General features: G+C 41.7%; 1 protein-coding gene across 1 annotated transcript in view; it reads right to left on the reverse strand.

The window, feature by feature from the left end:
* Positions 1 to 7,292: 7,292 nt before the first annotated feature.
* tshz1 (teashirt zinc finger homeobox 1) overlaps positions 7,293 to 12,383 on the reverse strand; it is a 35,251-nt gene continuing 30,160 nt past the window's right edge. The window contains exon 3 of the mRNA XM_033637703.2: positions 7,293 to 11,908. Within this exon, the coding sequence (XP_033493594.2) occupies positions 8,562 to 11,908 (3,347 nt within the window). The 3' untranslated portion in view covers positions 7,293 to 8,561. The remainder of the gene's footprint in view (positions 11,909 to 12,383) is intronic.

Consider the following 12,383-nt stretch of genomic DNA (forward strand, 5'->3'; position numbering starts at 1 on the left):
TTCAATTACTACACTCAGCAATGAGCTTTAGGAGAGCAGTGACTTAACTTTGTAGTCTCGTCTTGTCTTTTGGGGCCATCGGTAGCTTAAGAGTAAGAACTTCTCTGCATGGTTACTAAATTATATATGTATAAAGGTTTGAGTCAAGGTTAATTCTTGCCTAAGAAACGCAATCATTTATTGCTGTTTCCCATGACCTTACTTCAAAAATAACACCTACACTTTTTTATAGGCCTAAAATGAACCAGAATGGTTTCTCCTCTCTGAAACAGCATACATGAGAGGATTTTGTTCAGCAGCATGTTTTCCACTGTGCTGTTTTTCTAGATATTCTTCCCTCTAGAGAGCACACATGTTTTGAAAGCGAGGTCTTGTCGTACAGAGCTGTGATCAACAGAAGGTTGTCCAGAAAGCAGTGAGGGGGGGACAGGAGAGCACGAGGTTAATTCACCAAATCCTTGCTGTCGGCATGAGTACACATGATATGCATGTCACAAGGATTCAAACACTGCCCGCACCGTCGTGTGCATCTCACTGACACGTAATGCTTCATGGATGTACAGATGTTACTGCTCAGAAGCAGAACAGCTTACTGCGACATGAGGCTTTCCATTTTGATTATTATAAATGGATAACAGGCTGCATCGCGACGCCTCTTGTCATAAACACCCTTTTGTTTAACATCAGATTTGTGCTGCTGTCTTGTGAGCCTCTGCTCACCTGGTAATGGTGATGACATGGAGCCAATTTATTTTGTGTTTGCTTTAAAGCAAACGAGACTTGCAAGAGAACAAACAAAACATCGACTGCCTGACAAAGTCATACGTGAAGCTTTTGTATCTGTTGTGACAAGACAAAGACGGCTTGTTTTAGAGACCATGCATGAAACAGCATCACAATACATGTATTGACTGAATGATCCTTGATTTAGTTAATCTACAAAAGCAGCTATATTAGATCATGTATGTAATGCTGTCATCTGTGCGCATATTCAAACACTGAATTCACAAGTCTTTAAGTTACTTCTTTTTGTGCTTGAGTACAAAGGCAGAAAAAGCTGTCATTTAAAATCAAGGTTGCAACTAATGATTCCACCTCAATAGTGATCAATCAATAAATGATTTTAATTACTCTGTAAATGGATTACTTACAAAAAAATGTACAGAAATCCCAATCAAACACAACCTAGGCCAAATGATTATCGTCTAACCAACAGTCAAAACGGACTTTGGGTATTGATTTATGATGTTGAAACAAACTATTGTATTTTTTGGATTCAGGGAAATATAGAGAAATGGAATATAATATTCATAGATATGTTTTAATTAGTGTATAAACACCTGAAACTAAAAACAACTGTTTTTTCGTTTCCTTTGAATGAGCTGTTTATGTCTACATATGGAGCGGATCCTCTTCCACGGAGTCCACCATGTTGTTTCTACAGTAGTCCAGAACAGACAAACCAAACACTGACTCTAGATCTGATTATTTGCGTTTTCACATCAGCCACCGTAGTTCTTCTATACAGTTGGCACATGGAAGAAGTTTCAGTTGGTTGCACCACCAGATGTCACTAAATCCTCAGCCCGTTCATATTCTCAACTCGTCAAATACCACTGCTTTGTCAGTGATGTCAGGGTCAGACAACAATGCACAAAGGTACTTTTCACGGCAAAATGATATCCAGCGGGCGCATTAGTTTTACGGGCAGCAAGCAACAACCCAGCTTGTCAAATACCACTGCTTGGTCAGTGGACTTCTGTGTCGGGGATGGACATGCAGAGGCACCCTCGCAGTGGATACACACTGGGTAACGGCAGTTTGTAATGCAGCTAGCAACAACGCTAATCAAAAGAGTGAGAATATCTGTATAGGGAGGGTGATAGGAGAGGTAGATGGGTCAAACAAACTCCAGACTTTCACACAGGAACCTGCTGTTCTTTTCCCGTGTGAATTTTAAATGAATTTTTGAAACCTGACCACATGCTTTTGTCGCCTAAACTACAAAGTTTAAGTTTATTTTTGAAAAAGCTGTATGCATGTTATGAGCAAATACTGTATGTGTCCTTTAAAAACCGAAGAGTGAAAAGATGGGACCCATGTCAAAAGCGTAAATTGATCTGCAATTCCTAAACATCCAAAACTGACACAGGCGGCGGTATTTGATCAGTTGTGATGAGAACGAGTTGGAATCCTAAACACTTGCCCTCCAATTGACTCCGCTACTTGTTTGGTAAAATGGAACATATCAATTTTGTTCTGACAAATTCAAATTAATAAATTTATATTATCTGCCAAATTGAATGTCGTCACTGCAAAATTCAAGCCTGATGGCGAGGGCAGGCTATCAAAATAGCCCAATACCAAGTGGTATTAGAACTTATCCAGTCAAACAATGGCTGTGTTTGCTTCTCCTGTAAAATTTGTATGGTTTCGGTGAAGTGGAGCGTAGTGTACTTGACAGAGTTGGCAGTTCAGCATGCCGAGATACACCAAAACGTTCTTAAGTATGGCCACAGTGTAGCACCGTTTAAGGATATTGGTATCCTAATTTTTAAACAATACCCAACCTTATCGACAGCACTTTTTTTAAAATTGAAAATAAAGTTAAACGTGGATCATGCTCTTTTCTGACTGTATGAAGCTCTCTAAACTTCATAGTTTCTTCATAAAGACTATTATTAATGAGAAAGAAGTTAAAGGTCCTTTCAAATCATTGCATATCCTGCTTATTATGTGTTTCTGTTGATCAGTCGTCCTTGTTGTTGGACACATTAGTGAACTCTCTGTACATTATGCTCCTGCTCGCTGAGGTCTATCATATGTGGCTTCTATTGTACGGGATGCTTCTCTGTATTTCTCACTGCTGCTTCTTATGTTTCCCTGCCACACAGAGCACGCTGCGAGGCACTGGAACTCTATTGTTTCTTGGGAGAAAATGCCTCAGGCTACTGTTCAAGAGCTGCGTGGGGTGGGAGCATGTCGACTTAAATACCTTCAGTGGAGACATGCCATGGCCTCTTTTATCAGGTGTCTCACTAGCTGAACTATAAAGCTTAGCTCTATGTTAAACCATAAAGTCAAATCCTGTTTTTTTATGACAATGTTTTATTCACTTTTTTTTCCTCTAAAAGGGATTATGTCTCTATTTGAAATTGCTCATACACATTCACTGATTTGGGGCTCATCATGGCGTCTGAATTTGAAAAACCTCACATTCATTTAACGCAATATGAAAATGTGTCGTACTAACGAGGTGCCATGTAGCAGAAGAAATATGCAAAAGACGTTCAAAGTTGTGCACACAAACGACCAGGCTGCATTAGAAAATTCATGCTGGGTTTTCACTCAGCAGGGGTAAACTGTATGCTACAGACTATTTTTGACCGTCATCCTAACAGCCAGCGGAGCCAGACCTTCTGCATTGCCCACAGATTTAAAAGTGAAAATGGAAACAGTTTGCTTATTTATTAATGTAGCAAGCAATATTGGCTACATTAACTTTGCAAAGTTGCCTTTCTTCTGCTACATTACTGCGCCTTTACAGAATCAACTTCAAGACGGAAACGTGCCACCAAAGAGGTTGTTCTGTAGCAGCTAAAGGAGTGGTTCAACATTTTGGGAACAGGCTTTGTAGCTTTCTTTCCAAGAGTTAGATACTTATGTCTGTAAGGTAAGAATGAAGCGACAGCTAGCAGCTGGTTAGCTTAGCTTAGCACCTCTAAAGACCCAGACATACCAAACAGACATCAAAGAACTAGCAGCAGTGAGGCCGACTGATGCATTGTTTCAAGTAGCCTGTGTCTAGGCCAGAAAGTTGCACTTGAACACAACGCAAAGGCTACAGCCAGAGACCAACTAGCATGTATGTTCTGCGCCTGCATGAAAGGAAATAATCCTCCATACCAGCATGTGGTGGTAGTCTGTATTTGTCATTAAAAAATTGAAACCGAAAGACCGACAGGATGGATTTAAGACATTCTGTGCGCTAGCGAACTTTAACACAGTTACAAACTGTTTTTGCTAAAGAGTTCAATGGCTAAGCGCATAGCCTTACCTAATACAACAAGTCTGTTTCTATATCACACCCTTTAGCCTTTATTTCCTTTCCTCACTTCAATTTCTATTCTCATGCTCTGAGCTGAACTGCCAATCAGAGTAACTTCTCTCACTGATGGGCTCTGTCGGCTCCGACACAGATTCAACATGCTGAATAGGCCAAAAAACAGGTGACAAGCGCCAACTAAGGCCAACAGTGTAGGACACGCTGAAAAACACTAGGGCAACAGATGCATACCGTTGGCCCAACACTGACCAAATGCCGACCTTCAGCTTGGTGTTTCAGGGCCTTTATATTAGAAGATCAATAACACTCTAGCTAGCTTAGCTTAGCATAAAGACTAGATATGGAGTAGACTCACAAGTCAGGCTTTAGATGCTTTGCTTAACTAAAGACTGATGTCTTTCTCCCTGATTTTGTGTTTAGATGGGTGGATACAATTTCAGAGTTTAAAAAAACTCCCTATGTTGCAGAACCAATAGTAAATCCGCAGGGCGGTCCTTCGGTAGCTCGCTGAACTCTTGTGCTCGTAAACATAGTCCGACTAGAAACACGTGTAGCGGTACAAAATGGCTCAAGTCACTGTAAGTCCTTCATTTCCACAATCTTGTGGATTGAGCACACGTTTGATAAAACGGAGTTAAATCTCTCTGCATCCATTTTCAAACTCTCTGTGTGTTTGTGTCCTTGCGGACGAGAAAAGGGGGAGCACACATTTCTGGGACGGCGTGTCCTTTTCAAAAATGCAAGAGGCGTTGCTTTGTTGCCGGCCGTTTTCGCCGGTGTGTTAAACACACTTTAGAAAGGAGTGTCCCCAGACTATCAGAAGGCGGAGATCTCTGATTATCTGCTGGCGAGACTAGATATGGAGAAACAGCTAGCCTGGCTCTGTCCAAAAGTAACAAAACCCATCTTCTAGCACCTCTAAAACTTAATTAACACAAATCTTTTTTGTTTAATCTACACAAAAACTGAGATGTAAAGACAATAAGATGCGGTTTTACAGGGTGTTACGTGCCAAACTATTCCAAGCCTGCCCGGCAACATCATGGTCAAAAGAAGCAAGTCACTGGGTCTCAACAAGAAATAGTCCAGCACATAATCTCCCATAAAACTGCACCCTTTTGCTTCATTTAATGGTTAAGTTAAGTTTGTATGTGTAAGGTGCAAGCCATTGATCTTTAAGGTATAATAATAATAATATAAGGGATATTAGATTTTAAAAACATGCAACATCATTTAATTATGCATATTATATATATGTTATATACAGTATATATACTGTAAAGTTGATGGTCTTGTAAATTTCAACTGAAATTTACTTACTTAAATAAGAATTGTCACAAATAAATGGATTTCTGTCAGATTTTGGTGATGGGTTTAAATTGTTCATATTAATAATTAATGTTGTTAATTGTATCTGTCAGCCGGTGGATGTGGATCATTCTTTGGAGCTCTGAGCTGGCCTCCTCACCTCCCTCCCTCTCTCTTCAGCTTTGATTCAGTGGCACAGCAGTAGACTCAACCCCTGCAGTCTGCTTCCCGTTCAGCCTCCTGGTATCCCTTAAAAAGTAATGAGGTAGGCCAGTGCTGAAGGAGCTGCTATCATCCTCACCCAAGGGTCTTAAGCTCTGTGAGGCACCTGGGGAGACTGAGCTTGTAGCCATGTCAGCGTTGGAGATCACCACCCTGCAGGGGTAGGGAGGATCTTTGAAACCTGTTGCAGGGACACTGTTTCAAACTGTTCGTATGGAGGTTGCTCAGATTAAGAGGAGCTGTGGCTCACAGTGGGAAAGCTGCTGCTCCTTTAGTGGGACCTGGAAATGGTCCAGAGTGATCTGAAGCAAGCCCCCTTTGAGGACAAAAAATTTAGGGGATTTGATGTGGCTGTCGCTACGTTTGTCTCAGTGAAGCCAGCCAAGAAGGTGGCTCTGTTGGAGCATCACAATGAATCCTGCCTAAAAAATGGGAGGGGGTGAATGCCGGATTTGAACCTATAGTGTTCCTCTCCAAAAGTGCTCCGAGTTGTTCAAACTAGAAACCCATGTAAGCCCCCAGTCCTCCTGGAAGAGTTCATTTTATACACACATCCAGAAAAAATCAGACGAGCTATTTGTCTGCGTAAAGCTGTAGTACTGTGGCTGTCAGAATGCCGTCAAAATCCAGACTGTCACACTGGATTGTATTTATGATCCTGATAATGCTGTAGATGTTCTGATATTTCAGTGCAATTTACAGTAAGGGCCTGCTTTATCCAAAGTATGGTGACCACTTAAAAGGACAGATCAGCCCCAAATGAAAAATACATATTTTATCCTCTTACCTCTAGACTGTTTTTGTGTGAGTTGCTATGTGTTTGAGATATCGGCAGTAAAGATGCCTGTCTCTGCCTTGTGTCAAATATAATGGAACTAGATAGCACTCCATTTGTGGTGCTCAAACTGGCAAAAAAACAGATTTGAAAAACTCAATAGCAGTGTCTCTTTCTGGAAATCATGACCTGGTTACTCAAAATAATCAATAGACCTTGACCTTGTCACTGCGCAGAAAGCAGCTTGCATCTACTGCTAGCTCATGTAGCAGCATTGAGCTAGCTAACGTTACAGCTCAGCTGAGGAGGACGCCATTAATGTTTACATCTTGCGCTGTCCCAAGCACAAACCTCTTGTCCACGAGTACATGCACATATCCTTCCGCACAGTGACAAAGTTGGTGAGTGAAGTTCAGAGGGAATTTCTGCAATTTGTGCTATGTCAATATCTGTGACTGCAATGCTAAACTATCCCTTACTCAAAGCATACCGGGGTCAGGATTCAGTTTAATGACTGCCAGGTAGAGTTAGGCCCCTGTTGGTATATGAAATACAAGTAGATGATGATATTGGTGTGGAGCATAAAGCAAGGGTATAGGTTTTCTTTAAACACAGGGGCAGATATACACAAAACAGGGGGTAAGGGGTCCTCTGCCAGAACATTTTGCGGATCAAACATTTAATTTCCTGATTTTTTTTTTTTGTTGGGGGGGGGGGGGGGGGGTACATGCACATATTTTAAATAGAAAGGAGGACCTGGTCCCTGCTTCCCTTGAAATAATCACTGAAAAAAGAGAGAGAGAGAAGAAGAAAATGACTATTGGCAAGAGTTCGCAGTATGATATTGTGTTTCAGGTTCAGGCTTTGCTGCATCTGTCTGAATTTCACACTCTGCCCAAAATCACTCAAACAACACCACAGTTTAATCCAGGACATGGAGTTTATTTTACAACTGAGGATAAAAGAATGCCATTCTGAATAACTGGGTTGATGATAAAACCTGGAAATCTATCATTGGGTGAGAATTTCATTTGTTCAATGTTACGTACAGGACCATGCATCAGAGCAGATGCCAGTAAAATTCTGTCATTTTATGTAAACCACATTGAAGGACCGACTTTTCACTGAAAAAGGACATTGTGGTCCAACAATATTCTGTAGTTTTATACATTTCCCCCATATTTGTCTAGAAAATAACATTATAAAAATGCACACAGTACAAATAATGTTGAACTGTAAAGAGCAAGATATGCTGACATACATATATACATACTTGCTGATTATTCATACAATGACTTTTAAACTTCATTAACTTTACAACTGTAGTTTCACAATAAAATTGGTAGCCAACTAACGCAAATACTGTACATGTTGAAACAACCAGGAAATGATATTTTACTAGAGAAACAAATATTCTAAACATTTTGTAAGAATTTCTGATTTAATGGCAAATACAAAACAATATTATAGTTAGTCCCTCAGAATTTCCAAGTTGATCAAGGGAATAAAACCCAAAGAGGGTGATGTGTTGTCACTTTTACCGTCACACTTCTTTATCAGTTTACACTTCCTTAAAGTGCTGAAATCATCTTAATAATTTTAGAACATCACCTCTCACTTTTATAACCATATACCTTCATATAAACAGCTATACCTGCTGTTTTTTTTTTTTTTAAACAGGGTTATCAATTTTCATCATGGTTGAAATTTCATTAGACATAATATGCTCACTGTTTTACATAAAAACATGCACAAACTGTCTCATAAATAATATGCAAGTTGTGTTGAAATATATTCATCTTGAAAAAAATCATTTAAAATCAGTGATCAAAGTAAGAGCGTGGTCCAGTTTTAAAACAACAGATGGACTTTTCCCCAAGGCTCAGATAAGATGCAGTGCATTAGGAAAGCAACAATCAGTCAGTGACTATAGTGCCATGGCTGCTGCACCAATTTGGTACGTTTATGTCACCAAAAATTCAACCTTTACAATGTAGCTTTGAGCCTCTGCAGTGCAAGGTCCTGTCATTTATGGATAACTGAATAATTACAGTATGTGGTATTAAAGCTACCATGTTTTCATTACAATATCGCAACAATGCTCAATACAGTTGTGGCACTATCTGTTAGGACAGATTGTAGCTTAGAGTTATAGTGCAACAGTAATCTGTCATGCTATCAGCTTTGTCTTCATTGTTTGTCAAACTTTTCCAACTCTTTTACAAAGATCAGATGGTCCTCTGGTGACTTTCCGTGTGTTTTGCAAAGGTGCAATTTGATTGCATGTTTGCTCACAAATGTCCGATTACACAGTTTGCACTGATATATTGAGCCAGTGTCTTCGTCTGTGAGTCCAGAGGAACTGAAAGTCTTGTCCTCTATTCTGCTGACTGCTTGCTGCTCTATTAAATCTATGGAAAGCTTAGAGAGGTCCTTCAGGGTAAACCCAAGGTGGGACTCCAAATGGTGAATGTAGGAGGAGGGAGTCCTAAACTGGGAAGCACAGTCACTGCACAAAAACAGAGGCTGGCCGGAGTCAATATTTTTTAGGAACTTTGTGCCCCCTGTCCGCTTTAACTGGTATTTTACATTGGCCAGCCAATGTGAGATAGTAGTCATAGAGAGACCAGTAAATTTACAGATGTGGACCCGTTCCTGGGGTCCCAAGTCACTGATCACAAACTTTCCCTCAGGAGTCTCCCGAAGACTAGAAACAAACTGGGCTTGGAGAATTAGGAGGTGCTGGGGGTTCCAGTTCGACTGTCGACCCTTCCGTCTCTGGATGGGAGACAGCTCCTCCAAGCTGTCCTCAAAAGTACAGCCGTCGATGTCTGATTTCTCAGAGATGGAAGACGGTGTCGTGGACTTTGGTGTCAAACGGCCCGTCAGGTTTTTCACCATGTCTGAAATATCCATCAAAGCATTCTCCCGTAAAGGCGGAGAAGAAGACTGTGAGAAATCTTTGAAAGCTGGTTTACTGTTTATGCTGGCATTGTTGTTTGGTGTAGAAGTACCCTTAGGTGTACTTCCGTTGGTGTTTTTGGATTTTGTCAAGTCCATGGGTTGATCATCATCATCGTAGTACTGGCTCACTGGCTCTGCTGACTTAATCTGAGCAGAGCTGCTGTTGATCTTATAAAGCATCGCAAAGGGGTCTACAAAGGGGGTAGTCACTTTTGCAGCTTTCCCCAAGTGGTTGTTCATGATAGACTGCAAAGCACTGAGAGGGTTGACAAGTGGTTGTTCAGGGGAGTGATCAGTGATGATGCTCAGGTTATTGCAGCCATTGCTTACAGGCTTTTTTGGTGAATCAATTTCACTTTTTATTTGTGCCTCTGCTTTGCTCTCTGTCTGCTCTCCTTCTTTGCCTCTGGACTCAGTCTGGTCCTCTACTATGGTAGTCTTCACTGCCCTTGAGCTGTTTTCTGGATTGGGTGAAACCTGTTTGTCTTTAGGATTTGGCAATGGAGACTTTGCAGACCTGCACTTACTCTGAACAGCTTTTTCTTCTTTTTCACTCTTTACTGAAGTTTTCCCTGTCACTTTCTCAACTAGCTCCTCCATGGCCAGCACATTGCTCTTGTGACTCGGAGGTGGAGAGGGGCTATGTGGTGAATGGATCAGAGTGCCCAAATCAGAGGACAGTGCCTTCAAACTGTTGCTGCTGAATAAAGGTTGAACTTGTGTACATGGCGGCAATGTAGACTTCAAGGATCCATGGAGCTGATAAGCGGCATGAATGCTGGGGTATCCACCCCAGGTTGGTGTGCCTGTTTGGGCCTTGCTGATTGCACTTGAAACTGTATTCTCTAAAGACTTTAGGATGTCCAAACCACCTTTAGGTGCCTCTTCCAAGTCTTCTTCTCTCAGATATTGGTAAGATCTTGCCTTTTTAGGTTTATCAGCTTTTTCAGGAGGATCTTCTTTCTCCTCTTTTATTTTTTTCTCCGGTTCGATGGCTTCGATTTTCTCCTCCTCTGCATCTTCATCTTTCCTCTCTTTGTTTCTCTCCTCAGGGCTTGCGGGCTGCAATGGGGAGTCAGGCTGCGACTTCCCATTGGGTGCTGGGAGTCGTGTGGTCGTTGGTGGCAAAGGAATGGACTGAAATTTCTCCTCAATGACAGGATCAAAAACTAACTGCTTGCCCTTTTTAGAGGCTGAATTTGTTACTTTAAGAAAGTGCCCTGTGACCATCATATGGGCTGTCAGTTGTTGCAAGGTGTCATGTGAACTGCCACATTCCATGCATTTGAGAATTTGTGCCTTGCGTGCCTCAAACTGCCAAGTATAACTGGCACCATTTTGGTAACCGTACCGATTATTTGGAGTGACATAAGGATTGGCCACTTTTTGGTCTTTGGGAGAGTCTCCTAGAAGTATGCCCGATGAGACAGACTCTGGCGAGCTTGGGGACATCAAGTCTTGAAATGCTCTTTTTTTGGTTGGGGGTACCAGCTTTGAGGTGAGGGCTGGCATTGGTTCTTTTAGAGGCACTTTCTGATAGTGTTTTGTTTTGATCATATGAACACTGAGGTCTTGCAAAGATTCGAAAGAGTGACCACAGTACATGCATTTCAGAACTTTCTGGGCATCTTCTTTGCCTTCCATCTCTAGCAGAGAACGCTTACGTGGCTTGGACCATCTCTTGCTTCGATCATCCTCTGTATCTTTATTGTCGTCACGGTAGTGGCCCGTCTCGTTCATGTGCACCGTCAGGCCAACCAAAGTGTCATACGCAGCACTGCAGTCCTTGCACCTGAACTTGCTGGCACCCGTAAACACAGGGCCATAGAGCTTATTGTTTTGCCTGTAAAGCTGCACGGTGCTAAAAAGACTCGGCTCAGGGAGGAGCTGGAATGGGGTATGCTGTAAGGTTTTGGCCAATGCTGCCTGGTGCCAGTCATAGGCTAATCCTCCTGTGCTGCCAGAGCTTACACTGGTGCCACTGTTGCTGTTGCTTGACACTGCTCTAGTGGTGGAACTGCTGATGGTAACGTTAGTAGTGGCTGAGGCATTGCTAGTGCTACATCTGCTCTTCAGATGGATGCTGCCTGGGCTTTGACTGTTCAAGAACCCATTGCTCCCTTTGTGATTGCTCCCATTGTCATTGCTAGCTGCGTAATTGTTCCCTTGTTTGCTTTTAAGCATGTCCAGAGCAATGCTGGACCACGAGGCATCCGAGATCAGGTTTGCATAGACAGATTTCATTTTTGCCAGACTGTCGTGTAGCGATAGGCCATTGATGGACTCCGTGCTCTCCCCTAGCTTCTCCTCTACCTTTTCCTGATCACTGAAGGACGACGTGGTCTTAAGGTCCACCAGATGATCACTGGTGGTGCTGAGTGGAGAGGCATACCCAGCATCTGGGTTGGTGCCATTGCTGAGTGGAGAGTTTTGGCAGCTAAAACGATCTCCTGCATCGTCGTCATCATTGAAAAGATAGTCTGTATCTTGACCATCCAGGGAAAGACCGTCATCTTGCAGATGTTCCTCTTCATCAATCTTGTCCCCTTTAAATTCATCCTCAGGTCCATAAGCTGGAAAACACAGAAGAATGGAAAAGTGGCATTAGATATTGTTTATCCACATATTTTTGATACATGAGAATGACACCAATTATGCATCTGCCAGCCTTACTATATGGAGGTGCTATGTGCAATAATCCTAAAGAGATTTTTGTCAATTGTCCCAGCAGAGGACACGGTTTTGCAATAATAAAGTGGCAAACATCCATATCTTGACAATGACAGATCGTCCTCTTCACTGTGCTGCCTAATGAAGCTATTGAACACTACAGCTCAGCAAGGGTAGAGAGCAGAGATGAGAACACAGAGATGTTTCTGCCTAGTTTAAAAACTAAAAACAAGCAACATTTCAAATTATACAGAGAACAAATCCTCAGTGAAGATGATACTTATTAATCATGTGGTGAGATCTGTTACTTCTCAATAGAAATAAGACTTTTTTTCTTTGCAATAGAAAAAATAACGAGACGGAAAGAGTAAAACAAGT

The sequence above is a fragment of the Epinephelus lanceolatus genome, chromosome 16, assembly GCF_041903045.1.
Source record: "Epinephelus lanceolatus isolate andai-2023 chromosome 16, ASM4190304v1, whole genome shotgun sequence".
In the NCBI taxonomy this organism is placed as follows: Eukaryota; Metazoa; Chordata; class Actinopteri; order Perciformes; family Serranidae; genus Epinephelus; species Epinephelus lanceolatus.